The sequence below is a fragment of the Panthera leo genome, chromosome A2 (assembly GCF_018350215.1).
Source record: "Panthera leo isolate Ple1 chromosome A2, P.leo_Ple1_pat1.1, whole genome shotgun sequence".
Classification (NCBI taxonomy): Eukaryota; Metazoa; Chordata; class Mammalia; order Carnivora; family Felidae; genus Panthera; species Panthera leo.
In genome coordinates, this window is record NC_056680.1 from 121559406 (window position 1) to 121581001 (window position 21596).

The 21596-nt window shown below is 36.7% G+C and overlaps 1 protein-coding gene across 1 annotated transcript in view; it reads left to right on the top strand.

Moving 5' to 3' along the window:
* Nucleotides 1-21596, top strand: part of ITPRID1 (ITPR interacting domain containing 1) — an 84249-nt gene that overhangs the window by 15623 nt on the left and 47030 nt on the right. Inside the window, exons 6-8 of the mRNA XM_042927618.1 lie at nt 530-732; nt 3835-4409; nt 10570-10627. Of these exons, the coding sequence (XP_042783552.1) occupies nt 530-732; nt 3835-4409; nt 10570-10627 (836 nt within the window). The remainder of the gene's footprint in view (nt 1-529; nt 733-3834; nt 4410-10569; nt 10628-21596) is intronic.

Consider the following 21596-nt stretch of genomic DNA (forward strand, 5'->3'; position numbering starts at 1 on the left):
TAATCCGCTTTAGGGACTACAAATTATTATTTGTAAAGATCAGTCCTTGGAGTCTGCATTTAATGACACCCTCAGCAGATTTGTGTAGCTGAGGATGCCCTCAGACTGATTCTCGTTAAAAACATTCTTTTTTGAGTTCTGCTGTTCACAGTTTTGTTTTGTTTATGTTTTTTCTTTCGCATCGCCATGAACTACCATTTCTTTGTGGTTATCAGTGCATCGCTTCTGGTTTCTGTCCCACAGTCTTCCTGCTGTCTCTAACTTAACATTTGCTTACTATGAAGTAGACAGATAAATAAACTCATTGGTCTTGCACAGAAAGTACAGCCAAGCAGTCCCTGAATGGGGTTGATGGACTATCCTTTGAGTAAGTATATGTGAGTTCTCATAAATGCACCATCTATTTGCCTATTTAGATTCCTCTTCCATTCAATTTCTAGAAGATTGGGTGTGTGAGGTGACTAGAAAAAAAAATGGGTCTTGTTAAATGAACTGTTACTGGATAAAGATATTCATATTTTTACCACAGCATTCCTGAATGGCTGGAATTTTGGGAAAAAGATCCAGTGGAGATTCTCTTGGATCTGGGGTTTGGTGCAGATGAGCCAGACATCTGCACTCAAATCCCAGCCAGATTTCTGGATTGTGGCTCAGCAGCCAGAGGAATCAACAACCAGGTTTTTCTTGAAGCTCAGAAGCAGCGAATGGACATTGAGAACCCGGACTTGTATGGTAAGTGGGGACTGCGTGGTTACTGAATCTCAGCAATGGGGGTGGTGGCCAGGTGAGCCACAGTATTAGGAGAGACCATATGGGATGTATGTGTAGTGACAGTCACCCCTGTGTTGCAGTGGCTTAGAGCAGAAACGTTTACATGTTGATCACTCTATACTACGCGTCTGCTGTGGCTTCATGTGCATGTTTGGGGGAAGATCTGTTGCATATGGCTTCATATGTAGTCTTGGCCCCATCACCTGGAAGTCACTGGTTGCAATGACAGAGAAAAGGTGGAAATGGAGAATCATACTTGACTCTTACCTCTTTCTGCTCAGAATTTACTCATTGATTTCATTGTCCAAAATCAGTTACATGGCCACACTTAACTCCAAAGGGGTGAGAATGTGCAGTCCTACCATATGTCCAGAAGAAAAAATGCAATACCAGTGGAAAGCACTAATATATGCCATAGCCACTTACCGGGGAGGCAGAGAAACCACGAAGCTTATCACAAGTCGCAAGGTGAAACCTTAATTTCCTCATCTATAAGGCTTAGAATGTTACTTATTCTACCATGAGCCGTGAGTGGTAGGTATTAAGCTGTCAGATATCCAGATTTGAGGATTAACTATACCTAAACCTCTTAGTTATCATACATGCTGCTATTTTTCCCCAGCTGGTGGTCAATGGAATTTTCTCTAGGATGTTACTAGGACGCTCTTGGAATGTGTGCTCAAATAATTTGGGGGAAAGATGCCTTGCAGTTAAACAGGTTTATTTACTTCAGGATTTGTTTAGTATGTTGAAGTGCACTCTCAGTCTCCCAGAGAGGATGCAGTGCAGATTTTTCAAAATCATTTAAATATCAAACCCCTCTTGGAGGAGCGTTGAAGAACATCTCCTCCATGGGATAGAGTTTGCAGAATTCTAGACTGGAGAAAATGCCAAAATGCTGTTTCTGAAATAAGTTCTTTAAATAAATTCATGAAAGTCAAGTGAGATAAAGTGGTTTTCTCAAACAAATATCTTAGATTTTTCATTTTAGTCTCTGTTTCCCCCATTTTCATGTGGGTAAAATGGGTCTCAAAATTTCAGCAATGCAGTTTTTTAAAAAGAGGATGTATCCCCGAAGATGTTGTTAGGAGATGTTTCTTTACATTTTGGAAGAAATTAGTATCATTCTTTGCTGTCTCCTTCTCCAAGCCGCAGGGAGATGCAAGTTCTTTGATCAATTCTTTATTTGGAGACAATAACTCTTATCAGTATTTGAGGAGTGTTTGACTTGAGCTGTAAAGTAAACATTTTATAGATGAAATTGACACACAGATTATAAAAGACCCGGGAGCTGGCCCCTGCTCCTGTGATTGTGCCCACTCATTTCCACCACTCAAAACTGTGCTAATAACACACTGTAGCCATTCTCACTCAACACTTACCACTTTTGATTCAAGAAAGCCGAGAAGGTTGAATGTAAAATAAGCAATAATAAAATTAGTTGGTTGGTCCAAAAACAGAAGGGAAAAGTATGTCTTATTCAACATCAATAAAAAAAGGCTCAAACGTGAAGGGATGAGAATCAATTGGTTCATTGTTCAATCTACCAAAGGCAAAACAAACAAACAAACCACAAAACACCCACTCACCCAACACCGTAAGACTGTTCTCTGAATTGACTTATCCAGTTAAATGGATAGATTCCTAGTCTAAGTATAAAAATCTGCTATAGGATGGATGGATGACAATCATAAAAATAGAATTATGATTCAGTCATACCCTTGGGCTCACAAAGAAAGATTTTGTTTCAGTTAAAGCTGAATTTAGAGGAAAAATGTAATCAGAATGCTTCTGAAAATATCCAGAACCCAAGAGTTCCTTTAGATATTGAAAGAATATCATAATCCTCTACGAAAAGCCCATCACATTTTTTAAAGTAGAAGGATCAGTAGTCAATGTCTTTGCCTTTCAAGCAGAGGGAGCAGGTAGATGCAAGGATGTGCTCATGGAAGAGTGGGTAGTCCTGAGGGTGCAAGCAACAGAACAGAGGATAGTATCCTTACTCACCAACGTGGCCTTTGACCTTTGCTGAGCTATGCAACCCTGCATGTTATCACTGGGGTTGAGAAAAGGTTGTGTAATAAAAACAAAATGTTCTGTTTCCATCTTTTTGGTTTTATGATCTGGAGATACCAAAACTGTTCTTCACCATTTTCTTTCAAAGTGACAATGTATCCCCAAACCTATCCACACTAGGTCTCTTCCATATGCTAATTAAGTCAATAATTGCACATTGCCTACATGCACCACCCAGAAGGACTTACAAGTTGAGGAGCTGGTTCATTTGAAAAGACAAATGGATTTTCACATTAATGACTATCTTCCCTCGGACAACTGAGGACGATAAATTGCCTTCTAGAGTCTTACATATTTATAACTCTAACTACTGTATAGCATTGTGCTTTCACAACAGATGTGAGAGATACGTAAGATGGGTATTATTACACTCATTCTCCTGATGAAGAAACTGTTTACTATGTGCTTGGCACAGACTAAGCACCATATTTCTATTAATTCATCTACTCTGACATCGCACACCCAATGATTGGTTGAACTGGGATTTGGATCCAGGCCTTCTGAGTCCATATTCCATGATCTTTGCACACTGTAGGTGACAGGACAGGTGGGGATGATGGAGGTGATGATTATGGTATCTGCCACCTAAAGCTACGGAAGAATACTCAAGTTCACCTCACATGAAAGAGCTAGCTTCACTCTTTAACCTTTAGTTTAATATACAATATTAAGATTGATCCTTGCCTATAGTTTTTATGGATTTACACATAAAAACTACAGGCATATATGAGTGTATATAGCTATGCATATTTAACTAAATATAAAAGCTATTAGCTTTCCCCAAGACACAGTGGCATCTTCTTATGTTGAGGAATCACCACCATAATAACCAGTGGCACATAGTGAGAAAAACTTAAGTTTCAAGAGTTTAAGTCCTTCCCATCTTGAAAATCACATGTGTTACCAGCCTGTTTAGTTTTTACTACATTCATGCAGCTTCATTGAAAAGACCCAGTCTAAAAATTGTGTGTTTCTTGTATCGTTCAGGTCGTTTCCGACAACTAGAGATCCTGGACCATGTAGCCAATGCCTTCTCATCTTTGCTGAATGATGTTAACATCCTGCAGAATAAAGCTGAAGAGAAATATGGAGGGGGAAATGTGCAAGGAACCTCAGTGAGTGAGGCCCAAGAACATCGAAGAAGAACGGGTGGACTTTTTAGGAGAGCTTCAAAGCAGAGTATTGCGAAGGACTGCAGCTCAGAAGTGTCAGAGTCATTGAAGATAAGGGGCAAATTTTCCATTGCCTCTGCAAAATCAGGAGAATATGGAGCAGAATTAGCAGCTGTGACAAACAACCATGACCAAAGTCATTTGTGTCCTTCAGCAGAACACTCGTCTCTCCAAGCCTGTGATGACTTGGTACCTTGTCATTCTCCCCAAGCTCTTCTGAGCAAGCAGTGGCCTCACCCATCCACGCTGGCCAAGAGGGCTCCTCCTTCCTATATGTCTGAGTGGTCAGTCAAGGACAGAACTCAGAAGGTGAACTCGATCCAAGCTAACAAGCTCAAGAGCTTCTCTCGTCTTGCAGGCAAAGTACCAGACTCCTTCGAAATGGAAGAGGTCAGTGTTGTACCTACACACTCAACTTCTAAGGGAAGTAACCATTCCCAAGGCATCTTCTGCTTTCCACCCTCAGTTAACCCCTTCACCTTTCTAAAAAATATTTTTTTAACGTTTATTTATTTTTGAGACAGAGAGAGACACAGCATGAATGGGGGAGGGGCAGAGAGAGAGGGAAACACAGAATCGGAAGCAGGCTCCAGGCTCTGAGCCATCAGCCCAGAGCCCGACGCGGGGCTCGAACTCGCGGACCGCGAGATCGTGACCTGAGCTGAAGTCGGACGCTTAACTGACTGAGCCACCCAGGCACCCCCCCCTTCACCTTTCAACCCCTCAGCTTTATATCTTATTGTTCCAAATTCCTGTTTTTAGTCTAAAACATTTAAGGTCATTCTAGCATGCTTCCATCCACTCTAACTTTCCTTGTTTCACCAATGGTCTTTGAGAGCCAGTTCAGCTACTTCCCACTCAGTGAAACTTGCCCACACATCCACTCTGTATTCTCACAGCCTTGGCAGGGAGAGCTTGTATGGCAGAGACTGTACATGTGTTTCAATGACATCTCCCCTGCTAGTCTGTCAGCTCCTTGACCACCAGGTTTTGTCCACAAGGAGATGTATCTTGGAAATATGTCCCCCGTGACGCCTAATGCAAGGCCTTGGACAAAGAAGTAGGGACCCGGGTTTGGTTTTGATTTTGCAGGACTAGTATTTTATTTGTTTGTTTGCTTTGGAGTTTATCGATATTCACATAACTCGACCTCCATTTCATACATATTTATTCACAACTCTGTCTACCAAGAACTTTTAGGACCAACCTCATTCCTATGCCACTACACCTTTCTGGGGCTGGCCCCCCTTCTTCTGGTGACCACGCAGCTGTCAGAATCAGTCTCAGTCTATGCCACCATGAGTCAACTCAGGAAAAGTATGAATGCATTTGATAGTTATCTCACTGTTGGATTCTCCCTGGACTGCACCGCAGCACAGAGCCTCTTGGCATGGGTCCTGTGGCTTGGCTGAAGTTCACACATCAGTGCCCGCTTGCTTTCATGCTTTTCACCACATCTTATGCAGGCTGATCACCCTATATTTTGTTCTTAAAACACAGGAGTGAAACATGTGATGGGGAAAAGATTATACTTTTACAGACTCTTTCCTCACTTGTTGCTTCTTCACACTGCCTATTTGGTTTCCTCCCCACATCATTTATTTCCCATTTACCCAGGGTCAGAGCCCGGTAACTCCTCAAACTTCTCTTTCTTGACTGGGAGAAGGGCTAAGGAATGTCAGTAAACAAAAGATGTTTTGTCCTATATGTGCATGTATGTATATCTTCACATATTTCACAGTCTGCTCCTTCATCTTCCCCTTCACTCACTCATGCTAATTTTCACCCTCATTTAGATGACACCCTTACTTGCACTTCTCAGTCTTTTAAAAAAAATATATACACGTTTTCACACATTTCTCTATTCTTTAATATTATGACAAAGGAAGAGCAAAATTTTTTCCCTTTCATCATGTAAATCATCCAGAAGTGGGGCAGAATATTTATATGCAAATCCCAAGGTGGGACCACCTTTCTTAGAAGCCCTCTACAAGCCAGGCGCTCTGATAGTCTCTGGGGTGCAGAACCTGCCAGCAAGGGAACCTCAGTGCAATGGCAGGAGTGGGCACAGTAACACGCAGGGAGAGTGACAGCTCTACCGGTAAACTTTCATATCACTGTAGACATGTTTGGGACATCTAGGGAGCAGAAAGATAGGTTCCTTTTTTTTTAATGTTCATTTATTTTTGAGAGAGAGACAGAGACAGAGTGCGAGCGGGGGAGGGGCAGAGAGAGAGGGAGACACAGAATCCGAAGCAGGCTCCAGGCTCCAGGCTCCAAGCTCTCAGCACAGAGCCCGACGCAGGGCTCAAACTCACAAACTGTGAGATCATGACCTGAGCTGAAGTCGGATGCTTAACTGACTAAGCCATCCAGGCGCCCCAAGAAGATAGGTTCTTAAACAGCCAAGGGGCTGAGAGGATCAAGAAACTTGTAGGAGGTAAGACTTACCCATAACCTTAAAAGAAGAAGAGGAATTAGGTGAATATGCCTATTGGTAGCCCTCCCTATCCCACAAAGATATGAAAATTGCCTCAAAATATGTAGCTATTGATGATCCTAATATCTATGTATATATGTTTATGTGTATACATGTCTTATGTCAAAAATTATTTCAAGAACCTTAAAATATTAGTCTGAATGTAAACCAATAGCCTGCAAATATATAAAAATTATAAATGGAGAGGGGCATCTGGGTGGCTCAGTCGCTTAAACGTCCAACTTCAGCTCAGGTCATGATCTCACGGTTTGTGAGTTCAAGCCCCACATCAGGCTCTGTGCTGACAGCTCAGAGCCTGGAGCCTGCTTCTGATTCTGTGTCTCCCTCTCTCTCTGCCCCTTCCCTGCTCATGCTCTGTCTCTCTGTTTCTCAACAATAAATAAATGTTAAAAAAATTTTTTTTAATTATAAATGGAGGAAAAAAGGAGACCTTTGATCTAGTGCCCTGATTTGAAGATAAACTGAGGTAGCACTAAGAAAAATTTTCTTTTATTTCAATCTTGCAAAGATTACTTAATCACCAGAGTACTACTTACAGTAATATAAAGAATATCAAGAAAATCTGCAGTCCATTTGTCATCTGCTATATTACTTAGGATCCAAACAAGAAATTTCACCATCCCCAGCCTGTTGGGATGCCTCACAGACTCTACTGTCCCTTTACAAAGTTTTTTATGCTTCAAGCTTGATTGACTTAGAGGAAAATAAGGTCCATTGGACACCATCTATATGTGAGAGGACAGGGAGAGATAATATTACATTCAGGATAAAAAAGATTCAGAACAGAGTGTCAGTTCTTACATGGTACACTTTCAAATATTCTTAAATAGCAATTATTCAAGGCAAAGCTCTCTGGTGGTATGTATGGAGGTGGGAAGACACTCAGGCCCCAAAATAAAATAATACAAGTTCATATGTTTTGTGTGTTTGTTTTTATTTTTTTAATGTTTATTTATCTTTGAGAGAGAGAGAGAGAGAGAGAGAGAGAGAGAGAGAGAAAGAGACAGAGCATGAGTGGGGAGGGGCAGAGAGAGACAGACACAGGATCCGAAGCAGGCTCCAGGCTCTGAGCTGTCAGCAAAGAGCCTGAGGTGGGGCTTGAACGCATGAACCATGAGATCATGACTTGAGCTGACGTCGTTCCCTTAACCAACTGGGCCACCCAGGCGCCCCTGTTTCTTTGTTTTTTTAATAAATTTATTTTTATTTTATTTTTTTAAGGATGTTTATTTATTTTGAGAGAGACAGAGAACAAGTGTAAGTGGGAGAGGGGCAGAGAGAGAGGTAAGACAGAATCCCAATCAGGCTCCTCACTGTGAGTGTGAAAGGCCAATCCCATGAACCATGAGATCATAATCTGAGCTGAAAGCAAGAGTCAGACACTCAACCAACTGAGCCACCCAAGTACCCCAAGCTCATATGTTTTTAGGCACATACTAGGGACTCAATAAATGTTTGTGAATGATTAAGTTAACATCAAAAATATTTGATAATATTAATTTAGTCTGGGTGGCATCCGTAGAAAAACAGAATACTCTCTTGAACTTTATAACCAACTTTGTCCCTGGTCTTTCTTTAATATTTGCCCAGGTTTGTGTGTGTGACAGGCTATATGTGTATCCAAGGCATAGAGCCCCCAAAATGATATAAAGGAAATTCACTACTTGAATTTTGTTTTTCTAAAATGTATACCTAAAATATTATGTCCTCATCACAGTCTGGGAGAAAAATATTTGTTTCACTCAATACCAATGGATGAGTAAATGAAGCTTGGGTACGTTGCATCTTAAACAGGAACTAATGCCAGATTTAATAGTCATTTTTTAATGGCAAATTTAAGAATCCAATTATAAGAAATGAAAAATATGTGTGAAATTGGCAGATTTTCATGGCATTTAAAACATGAGCCAATATACTTAAATATCTAGCTATCATAATTTCAACTGTGATTGGCCAAAATTACCTCCTGATCAATCTATGATGCTCCCCTAAAGTCCTACTTACAGGCTGAATTTGACAATATTTGGCTCACTTTTCAAAACTATGATTCCAAGAAAATTGTGCATCGACTTCTTTAGTGCAGAAATCAACATATTTTTTGTTTAATTTTACTTAGTAAAACTGAGTCTGTTCCTTTCTTTTTAAATTCCCAAACATATTAAGAGAATTTAATCCTAATGAAGCATCTGCAATTGTAAAGTCAAGGTAGGATGCTTCTTTATAGCCACTATAAAACATGTTTAGTCTTCCTCTCGCTTCCATACAGAGATCTCGCTCCTAGAACTAAATGTAAGAAACATTGACCCTATCATTAAACAATGCCAATTGGCATCCTGAGTAGGTGGAAAATGTTTCCAAAGTTTATAACTGTTCCTTTATTTTTAATTAAAAAAATTATTAATAAGTTTGGCTCAGGGGAAACAACCCAGGAATACACCTGGTTTCCGTTTTAAATTGTTGAGATTTTGTTGTCTGGGGTTGTTTTTCCCTAGATGACTATGTACTTTACATCACACAAAGTGGACTTTCCTCCATGATAATAATCTCAGCAGAAGAGTTTTCTTATTATACTTGAAAATGTCCACGGTACATGTATACAGTATACAGACAAGGTGCACGCTGGTTTGAGTTACAAAACCAATAAAAGTAATGTTAAGAAATATGTCTAATGAACCATAAGTATAAAATAACTTTAAAGAAAACAGATGAAGGATTAAAAAGAGGGAATAAATAGTTCTTCTTACACTGCTAAGCTGTAACCTCATGGTCTTCTCTTTATTCCTGAGTTTATGGCCCTTTCTGGCCACTTGTGCTGGAATGTTTAAATGTCCTTTGATTCAGTTTTCACTATTCAGATATGAACCTAAATGGATAATATGACATGTAGAATAAGATTTATATATAAGGATATTCATCTCACCATTACTTTTATTTGCAAAATTTAGAAAACATTCCAACATTAGGAGAATCATTAAGTAAATTAATGTACCTTCAAAATATGGCCTATTGTAGTCATGAAAAATGGTGTTTTCAAAGGAATTTCACAACGTGGGGAAAGAAGCTCTCCTTCTAAGTTTTGAGTGAAAATTTTTGATTACACAATGATGTCCAAAAACATATTAAAAGGGAAACCTGCAAAAATGAACTCTAAAATATCAACAGGAACTGTTTTCTTACCTTCTTTAACTTTTTTTATTCATCAAGTTTCTGTAGTACTTTATCTTATTACTTTTCAAGAAATTTTTTTTTTTTTTTTTTGAGAGAGAGAGAGAGAGAAAGCGCACAGGAGCAGGGAGGAGCAGAGGCAGAGGGAGAGAGAGAATTTCAAGCAGGCTCCATGCCAGGCATGGAGCCCAGTTCAGGTGTCATCTCATAAAACCCTGAGATCATGACCTGAGCTGAAATCAAGAGCCAGATGTTTAATGGACTGAGTCACCCAGGCACCCTTAAAAGAAATATTTATTATTTTGTTTTACCCATAATTTTATTCTCAGTAGAGTAGTATTTATTAATTTCTGAAAATAACTTTAATGATAAATTCTGCTCTATCAATTTGGAAAACAAATTTTCTTTGAGCTATCTAAGCTCTGTATAGCAACTGAGTTGTGAATTTTCTGAATTGCTTTCCATAAATTTACCAAGTCATAAATAAATCCCTCAGAGAAATAAAATTAAATGTAGGAAATAACTCTCATTCTCCAAGTATATTTAAAGCTCTTTAGGAGCAAAAAAAAAAAAATCTAGAATAATATTATTATTATTATTTCAGTCTCACTCAAATGCCGCATCTTCCAGACAGGGTCTCTATTCCTCCCACCTGGAAGTGATTCCCCCATTTCCCTCTCCTGATCTTTAGTTCTTTGAATCTTTATCCCGAGTGCTTGTACCATGCCACCTGCCTGCCCCCCAGTGTAAGCTCTTTGAGTTTAGAAATCATGGTTAATCCTCTTAGCGGTAGCCAGTAGGCACTCATTATATGTTGATTAAATAAATAAAGTGAATTCGTTATGAAAACATTTCTAATGAAATTGATGTATTTTGGTGTCTCAGGTCCAGAGCTTTGAGGAAGAGACGGGTAATCCTCTTGACATGACTTCAGGAATTGCAGGTAAGAATTTCTCCAGGTGTCCAATTTCATCGATGGTCTTTCAGAGAGAAACTGTAAATAACTAGCACTCAACTTTCTCAATATGTAGAACTTAAATTATCTTCGGGAGATATCATAGCCACCACTACGGCCATTTACTACCACCACTATTTCCACCTACTACTATTAAAGGCATACTAGCGATGCCAATGTGCATGCAAATTTCAAAAGACTTACTGCAGAAACGTTCAACGTCCCTGGGGCTGATGCAACATGTGGTTTGTCCAACATTAACTCAGTGTGATTTAATCAGGAGTGGAATGGATTCCACAAAGGACTGGGACTAACTGAATGAGTCATTTCTTACTCCTACTGACAACTGCTTGATGTTAAAAGTCACATCATTTTACCGGGCCTCAGACAAGTGGAGGTAATTTTTAAGTTCTCTGCAAGCACTTACATTCTAAATTAAGTGATTGTAGGACCTTCATATTAAACTCTCCATGGAAACAAGTTGCCTAGATGTAATGTTCCAAATAATCTCTCAGAATCATGTTACATAATCCTAGACAGCAGAGAAGGAGGGCTTTCTCTATACCTCATCCTTCTGCTCCCATTCAGCCATCATTGTGATTCAGCATTTCCATGATCCTATAACAGAGCTAAAAGTAGACAGGGATTAGTGAAGCAAAATAAAGCAGATGAAGCTACTGCATTTCCTGGAAGAAAATATGCAAATTTTTAATTTAATTTAGTGTGGTGTCAAACACATCTTTTTCATTACAAACTGTATGTATGGGCCTCATTTTGCTAAATGCTGTTTAGAAATTATGCATTAGTAATTATAGGGTCCTGCTGATTACATAAATTGTTATCCTGCTCTTCGAAGTAATTACCACATAACCTGCATTGAGGTTTATAAGACAAAAATAAGCATCTGTTTTTCATCTAATTGAATGCTTCTCAGTGAAGCTGGAGGTCCCCGTGCCAATAGGAACTGCCTTCCTTGACATTCAATTAAGAGGTCTACTGATATCATGTAAGTCACCCCAATCATTCCAAAAAATGATTTAGGACGTTAGGCAAAAGCACCAATCTCCATTTCATTTCAAGAAAGCAAAATGAGATGGGGGAAGGTTAGCCTAATGAAGAAAATCTGAATTAAAGTAAAGCAAATGTAATTTATTACTTTCAAAAACATTGTCGTAAACCCAGGAAAAAATAGAACTGAGAAAAAAATAAGTAAAACTAGTTCTATTTCTATTAATAGGCAAAGGGGAAAATTATTGCTTTTATTTATATATGAATGACTGAATGAATTCATTTATGTATGAATTATATATATGGATGAATTTATATTTCTCTATATATGAATATAAATGAATGAATTTTGACTCAAAGTTAAAAAGATGACTTCATTCAAAAATGAAGGTGTGTGGACTATTTTGACCAATAGGATATGGCAGAAATGATGCTTTACTACTTGTAGAGTGTTGCCTTTAACCCACCTGGCTGCTTCCTGGCTCTTGAGATACTTGTTCTTGGAACATTCCCTATGAGAACCCAGCCCTCATGTTGTGAAAATCCCAAGCCACATGGGAGTGTCCACTCCGGTGGACAGACTTGAATGAGCCTCCATGTGAATAAGGCATCCAAGATGTCCAATCCAGTCAAACTTTCAGATGACTTCAGCTCAGATGTCATCTGACTGCCACTACGTGAGAGAATCCAAGCGACAACCATGTAGCTGAGCTGAGTCACCCCCCAGAACCATGACGGATAATAATCAACTGTGGTTCTAAGTCACAAATATTTAAAGGTTTAGTAATACCAAGTGACAGTAAAAATGTGAAACAAACACTTACCCACTGTTGGTTGTAAGTTAAAATCAGAATAATTACCTGAAGTATAATCTGTCAATGTCACACAATTTTAAATGTATGCAAATATTCCAGTTCTGGGATTTGACCCATCAGTAGACTCCAATGTACACACAAGGTTTTTGATTGCAAAAATATATTTATAATAATAAACAGCTAGAGGCAGCCTGAGTGCCCCAAAGTATAAATTAGCTTTAAATAATTATGGTACATTTTTACATTAAAATCTATTCAGACAGTATTTTGGAAAATGAAGCAGATATTTTTGTGTTGATATGAAAAGGTCTCTGAGATATACAGTTGTTAAATGAGAAAAAAATATGTACAAAGGTTTTATATAGACACCTCTTTTTATTAAAAGAGTTATCTATTTCTATGAAGGGGAGAAAGTATGCACAGAATGCTTCTGGAAGAATATCTCAGGAACTGCTAATGGAAGTACCTTAACAGAAGGAAAACTAACATGTTTTAAATTAATTGGCATCTTTTAATTTTCTTTTGTTACCATGTGCATATGTTATTTTCATAACACTACTTAGCAAAAAATTCTGGCAATACTATAGGCAATTGACACAATAAAATGGGGGATTTTGTTGTTAATTCTCTGCTCCCCATGACAACCAGTCCAAAACTTTTGTATGCTTTGTATTTTGTATTTTTTAATTTTTAAATCAAAATTATATGTTTGAAGTATGAAACATGATGTATATGCACATACATACTGAAATGATTACAGTAGTGAAACGACTTAGCATATCATCTCTTCACAGTTTCCATTTTATAAGTGTGATAAGTGCACCTGAAATCTACTCTCTTAGCAAATTTTCAATATTCAATATAATATTATTGACTATAGTCACCATGGTTCTTAGATCTCTAGACTTATCCTTACTTAACTGTAGCTTTGTACCCTTTGAACAACATCTCTTCCAAAATTGGGAAACATTTTAATATTCCTCTCAGTCTTTTACTGATCAAGCATGACATAATAGAAGATGGTAGAAAATACATTAATATTATAATTGATAATATGAGCATAATAGAAAAATATTGAAATAAGTATTCTTTATCATTGTTCTTGATATACTTTGTTAGAAGGGCTAATAATTTGTAAATGCAAAGATTATTTCATTGATTTGCTACACGTGCACACATTATGTAAGAGCTACCTTGCCATGGATAAATGCAGTAATATGTGAATTCAATAATAAAAATATAAGCAATACTTCCTCCTCCCAACAAACAAAACAAAATACTAAATCTAGGACTTGTGGACTGAGTTCTCCATCTTTAAAAAAGTGCAGAAGATGCTCATGTAAAACTATAAGTTCAGATCATTTAAGTAATAATGATGAATATTTCATATAAAATTGAAGAATTGGAACAGAAGCAGTAATCTGAGGCAAATTCATAGCTTTAATCGCTTTCATTATCAAATAAGTAACAACTAAAATGAATTATTTGCCTCAAGAAGCCATCATAAAAAAACATATTTGGAAGTTAGAGATTATTGAACTAGAAATTAATAGTGGAGAAAGCAAAAACAAGTTATTTGACAAGTAAAATCAAAGCATTAGCTTTTTTGTGGGCAAAGCTGTCAAGCAATAAAAAGAGAGAAATGCATACAAACAAAACCAGATAATCAAAATAAAATTAGAGAAAAGACAGAACCACTGATATAGAAGTTATACCATGTGAAAAACTGATGCTAAAATTATAAAGGAACACAAATACAAGTGGTATAATTAAAAACAGGGATAATTAACATGGATATTTCAGAAAATATATGTATAGTAAAACCTTGGTTTGCCAGCATAATTCATTCCAGAAACATGCTTGCTATTCAAAACACTTGTATATCAAAGCAAACTTCGAGAACCATTGGCTCAGTTGTGATCACGTGACATTCGATGTCATGTACTACTCCTATTGCAAGACGTTGCTCATTTATCAAGGTAAAATTTATTTGAAATGTTTGCTTGTCTTGCAGAACACTTGCAGAACAAGTTACTTGTAATCCAAGGTTTTACTGTATTTATATTTCCACATTTTATATAATTTTATATTTATGTTGCCATATTTAAATATACATATCTATTGTAAACCTAAAATATTAACAAAATAACATAGCAGAACTCCTAAGTAAACTAATACCAGAGAGGGATAAACCAACAAAAATTAAGTTTATCAAAAGCAACCTGTAAGAACAGCAATGCGCAACAGCAACACCAAACCAAAAGTGTTACATGAGTAGACTCTTCCAGTTTTTCAAGAGATAATTGCTCTTCTGTATAAATTTTCCAGGTAATGTAAACATTTGTAAATCTTTCCAATTCCTCTTAGATTAAAAAAATACAACAACACTTGGTTTCAAAATTGACTAAATTGGCTCATAAAATTGATGAATTTTACTTATGAATACAGATGTAACAATTTTCTTTTTTTTTTTTAATGTTTCTTTTATTTTTGAGAGAGACAGAGTGAGAGTGGGGGAGGAGCAGAGGAAGAGGGAGACACAGAATCTGAAGCAGGTTCCAGGCTCTGAGCTGTCAGCACAGAGCCCGACGCAGGGCTCAAACTCACCAACTGTGAGATCATGACCTGAGCCAAAGTCAGATGCTTAACCAACTGAGCCCCCCAGGCACTCCTAAACATTTTCAATAAAGAAATGATGATTTAAATGTAGTAAAGCACCAGAAATATTCTAATCCTTGAAAACTAACTTTTATTCCAAGATTTCAATGTTTCAACAATTGAAAAACTAAAATAATTTATCAACTATTATGATAAATTATGAAAGGAAATAAATGATATGATCAACTTGATGGATTATGAGAAAGATGTGTGTGCTTATAAAATATTTCACTCTTCACCAACAGGACTCTCAGATGAATGAAATTTCAGATGGATAATTAAATATAAAAAAATGGCACCCAAATTATAAAAGGGCTAATAGTATAAATGTAGATGAATTTTATATAAATTTGGAACAGAAACCTATTTTTAAAGCTTGATTAAAGTGCAATGGCTAATTGAATTAATCAATTTTTCATGACTTTTCTCAAGTTGATTTATTTTGAGAGAAACAAAGACAGCACAAATGGGGGAAGGGCAGAGAGAGAGGGAGAGAGAGAATCCCAAGCAGTCTCTGTGCTGTCAGCACAGAGCCCAATGGACAGTTTGAACTCACAAAACCGTGAGATCATGACCTGAGCCAAAACCAAGAGATGGACACTTAACTGAGCCACGCAGGTGCCCCCAATTTTTCACTAAACATCGAATATACCTATGTATGTATGAAAAACAATCATAAAAAATTGAAATGTAAATGACAAGCTGAGAGTATACATTGTCATCATAAACAATAAGTGATTATGATTTTTGCTATACAAAGATTTCTTCCATTACAAACATTTAACAACTTAACAGTGGTGCTTTTCCATAAATTTGAGGGTGGATCAACGTTGGTAGAGTCACTTCAAGCATATTCTATCAACAGTTCAAAAAATTTAGGAATCTCAAAAGATGCAGAAAAAAGAAGACAGCAAAATGTAAACATGATTCATGATTAAAAATCAAAACAGAGAAAAATTATTTGCAAGTAGAAACAGAAGGAAATTTTCTTAATCTGAGAGGCATCTATCAAATCTTCATGCCAAATATCAATCCTAACAATGAAACCTTCAAGGAAATCCCATTCAACAAGGAACAGAACTTGCTACACTCCTTTTATTCAGCATTGAACTCAAGGTCAAAGCAGAATGACAACACCATGAAGTAAGATGTATATAAACTTAAAAACTATTCACATTCGCAGGCAAAATAACTGTCTGCATAGAAATCCCAAGAGAACTAATAGGCATATTAATAGAATAATAAGGTTTAGCAACTTTGTTGAATGTAATAGCAAAATGCAAAAATCAGTATTATCTCCAGGCATCAGCAATAACCAATTAGGAAGACATTAAAGAAAAAAAAAAAAGATTTCTCTCACAATTCCAACAACAATAAATCTATAAGAGTACCTTTGAATATACCTAAATGAAGACTCAGGATATTTATTGGGAAAACTATAAAATATTACCATGTCTCTTAATGAGACCTAAATAAAAGCAAGACTATGTCATGCCCAAGAATGGGAAAGCTCAATATTATAAAGAAACCAAATATCCACCAATAATAAAATGTACAATACAATTTCAATAAAATCCTGATAGGGCTGTTATTTGCTTTGTTTTGTTTTGTTTTGTTTTGTTTTTGTGTGGAACCTGCAAGATGGTCCTGAAATTCCTATGTCCTAGTAAAGGACCAAGGAGAGCTAAGATAATAATGAAGATCATGGAGGAGAAGTTTATGTTCCTAGAAATCAACACTTATATCATAATTGTAATTAAGGTGTTATACCACTGTTAAATTTTTTTTTTCTTTAAAAAGATGATGGATCAGTGAAATAGGGGTCAGAAACAGACCCTTACATGTATAGAAATGCTAAGTCAGAGAAAGCATTTCAAAACCAGTGGAGAAAGGATTAACACAATTGATACAATGAATTGGTTATCCATATGAAAAAGATAGACAATTACACCCTTAGCTCGTCCCATTAACGAAGATAAATCCAAGTACAGCTAAGGTCTAACTGTGAAAAGCAAACCATTGCTACTTACAGAAGAAAATAAAGAAGGGTATACTTATGACCTCAGAGTAAGACACAATTTCTTAAACAGGACACCCAAAAGCACACTATAAAAAGAAATATGGATAATATGACTTCATTACAATTGTTAATATTGGTTCAACAAAGACAGCATAAACAAAGTTCAAAGACCAGTCACAGGTCAACTATATTACAATTGAAAAATAAACGAAGTCAGAAAGTAATAGATATCTACAACCTATGCACAGCAAAATGTTTGTTTTCAGAATTAATATATAATTTCTAAAAGTGAGCCAAAAAAAAAAAAAAAAGGCAAATGACTAAACCTAAAATGCACAGTAAATAAGTATACAATTCACAGAAAAATTAACCAATGAAGAAGAGGTGTTCCTGGGTGGCTCAGTCAGTTAACAGAGCTTGGAGCCTGCTTCCAATTCTGTGTCTCCCTCTCTCTCTGCCCCTCCCCTGCTGTCTCTCTCTCTCTCTCTCTCTCTCTCACTCAAAAATAAATGAACATTAAATTTTTTTTAAAAGAAGAAAATATGCTTTACCCTATTATAATCAGGAACAGATAAATTTAAATTATTAGATACCATTTTAGACTGACAAAAATGTTTAAATTTAATTCTACCAAGTATTGGTGACAAAGAAGAAATCTTACACAGCTGATGAGATTATAAATTGGTACAACCATTTTGCAAAGCAGTTTGGCAAAATCCAGTAAAGTTTAAGAAGCACAGACCCTTTGACTCAGCCATTCCATTCATAGGATATGGCCCGGAGAAATCATTACATGTATGCAGATGTGATGAACGTATAAAAACATTTTTTGCAACACTGAAATAGTGAAAAACTTAAAACAACCTAAGGGCAATCAAATCAATAAGAATAAGGTTAATGCTATCATAACATAATCATAGAGTAGAATAATATACCACAACGATAATAAACAAGTTAACTTATCCACATGGAAAAATACCATGAGTACAAGGTGGAAGTAAGTAAATCAGTTAGATGCATACAATATATAAAATAAATTTACTTTAGCAATAGTTGGTATGTATTAATAATGCATATACAAAGTAAAAGCACAAAAATATACAAGGGAAATATAAACACCAAATTCGGGATCCTGGTTAACTCTGGGAGGTTAGGAGGGAGGAAATGAGTTCAGGAAGGGATAAACCCAGGTAAATAAGACTACTGTGTCTGTAATGGTTCCTTTTTAAAACAAATCTGAAGTAACTATGAAAAAATGTTAAATTTTAATACCACTGTAGGTGGTTACAAGGAATAGATATACATTATGCTACTTTCTATACTTTTGTACATGTTTGAAATTTCCCAATGCAAGAAAATTGAACAAAAAATAAAGGTGTCAGTAGGAATTTTATTAACCAAGCTAATGCAAACGAAGCGATTTTCAACCTCAGTAGTAATCTGAGAAATATGAATTAAATTACACTAAAACAGGCAAATGAGTTATTAAATCAATGGAGGTTTAAGAAATCATATAACCTAATGTTGGCCAGAATACATATTGCTTTCTGGAAGGCAATATATAACAATATGTATCAGAAACTTTGCAACTGTGTTTATCTTCCTACCTGGATATACCCTCTAGGAAGTTATCCTAAGGCAATTATAAAAGAGGTGTGAAAAACTAGCTTAAATGTCCAATATAGAGGATTATTTGGAATGGAATAAAATTAAATGGAATATCATTTAGTCATCAAAAATGACAACTGGTATTTCTTGCCACAGTGGTTAAAGACTTACAATTAAAAGATAAAAGCAAGTCATAAAATAAAATGTGTTTCTCAATTCACTTATATAAAATTACATATATAATCTATATAATACACTTAAAAAATAAGTTAAGCTACACTTAATAGTTTGGTGACCATCTCATGGTGATGGGTTTCAGGTAATATTTTTCCTTTCTTTGTATTTTATACAATTCAAGTTAAAAATTTTAATACAAGTTTCTAACCCTCAACCCTCTCACAAAAAACCAAAATAGAGAAAGCATGAGTGTACATAGTGTAGACAATGGCAAGGTAGATAATAAATGACGTCTGGTTTTTCCTTCTTGTGCTTCTCTGTGTTTGCTCATTTGTCCACAACAGAACAAATAGTGATTCATCCAAGATAATGCTAAATGTAACTTTTTACAAATTGAGTATATTTGGGGTTTAACGAGAGCTAAATTATTAAGGTTTTACTGATAGGATTTTTGCTCCAAAGCAGATTGGAAAAGGTACCTTTGAAGAGGTACCTTTTATATCCTGTCTCCTGGTTGGTCTTTTGGTCTTCTTCCTGATCAGTTACCACTAAACTAAACTAGATTCTGTTTAGTCTCTTTCGATTTCACAATGTCTCTCTCTTCTCATCTCTCTGTTATTTCAAAGGGGCTGGTGTACTGATTAAGAACACCAAAGACAGCCCATTCTCTCTCTTTTTAAAATTTTATCTATTTAAATTCAAGTTACTTAACATACAGTGTAGTATTGGTTTCAGGAGTAGAACCCAGGGATTCATCACTTACATAGAACCCCCAGTGCTGGTCCCAACAAGTGCCCATCCCCCATTTAGCCCATCCCCCCACCCCATTCTCTTCTTAGGCAGACAAATTCCACAGTCCATGTATTCTTCCTCCTTTCTTTTCTCTACCTGTAAACTCTCCCTTTATGCTATTAGTAGCCTTGATCAATGACACCTCTACAGGACTCATCTGGAAAAACACTAACCATTTGCTTATGTCTCTCTCCCTTATGCTAAATTATGTTCTGCTTGAGATTAGGAATCTTGTCTAATCTACCCACCATCCCCAGACCTAGCACAGTGCCTGACCCATTAGGGAACCCCGTATATGGCAACATCTAAGCTTCTCTTACCTTCCCCAGAAGAGTTTACATTCTCATTCAACAGTGGTGATTTAATGTTGCAACAGTGTTCTGTGGGCAGAGTATAATGACTGTCTTAAAATATAACGCATGGTATTTTTAATGATTTTATTGGCATGGACTTCAGTATTTGTAAATTAGGACTGCATCCAATAGGTGTATTCCTTTCAGATCAGCGGATTGGTGCTTTCTTTTTGCATGTTGCATTTAGTCCTAAGTGATGTAGACTTACTTTATTTTAGGTTTGCACACATTCCAGCAACATCTCTCAGAAAGTTGTTTTACCTGAATATACATGGAATCTGTTGCTTAACTCTATATTCCAGTCAATTATAATCATTATTAGGAAGCAATTCATTGGGTTTGAGGGGGGTGGTTATTGGTTGCTTTTAAAGTTTATTTATTTATTTTGAGAGAAAGAGAGAGCAGGGGAGGGGCAAAGAAAGAGAGAGAGAGAGAGAGAGAGAGAGAGAGAGAGAATCCCAAGCAGGCTCTGCACTGTCAGCGCAAAGCCTGATGTGGGGCTCAAACTTAGGAACTGTGAGATCATGACCTGAGCCAAAATCAAGAATCAGATGCTTAACCACCTGAGCCATCCAGGTGCCCCAGGAAGCAATTCATTGTTAAATTAACAGTTAACATTTGACACCCAGACTCGAAGTGTCCTGAGCAGTTTCAATTACATTATTTAATGTAATCACCATACTATTCTTTCCTCTTTAGAGATAAGACATCAACAAATTAAGCAACTTGCCTGAATTTACATAGCTGGCAAAAGAAGGACCAAATTCAAGTCAGGATCTTTTGAATGTAAATCTAGTCCTCCTCCCATACTGAATTCATTCATTCAGTGAATATTTAATGAGCGCTTATACAAATAAGAACCTGATCTAGGTGCTGGAGACACAAATGAAAGCAAAACAGAACTTAGTCTTGTAGAGCTCGTGAATAACCAGGGAAACCAACTAATTACTGAATTACTACTGTGGTAAATGTTATGAAGGAAAAGCAAAAGATAAATGGAAAGCTACTAACATCCAGGAAAGAGCCAAGTACACACTTGAGTGCCTTGCTAAAGCATCCCTTTAAATTCTTGGCAACATTTATTAAGTGCTAACTCCATGACAGGTGCCGTTCCAGGCACTTTACGTGTATTAATTCATTGAATCCTTCCTTTGGGGGGGGGGGGTGGATTCTACCATTACTATTCCCATTGAACAGATGAGGAAACTGAGGTAGAGAAATTGTGCAACTGCCCCCAGCCACACACCTCGGAGCCCCTGACTGCCTTTTGTTTCTAGTTGGCTTCTGAACTGATTTTGAGAATGCACCTGGTCACAAGCTCTTAGCACTTGCCTTAACTTCTAGTGCAGAACAGCTATTAATTAAAACAACAAAATTGCTCAAAGATAAACTTAGATCACGAGAGTCAGAAGATACTGATTTCTGTGGTTATTTACACATGAATCTACTTTGCCATCTACAGTTTCATACTTGAATTATCACCGCTGGCCTCCCTGATGATGGGGATTGCTAACTTGGAGGTAAGA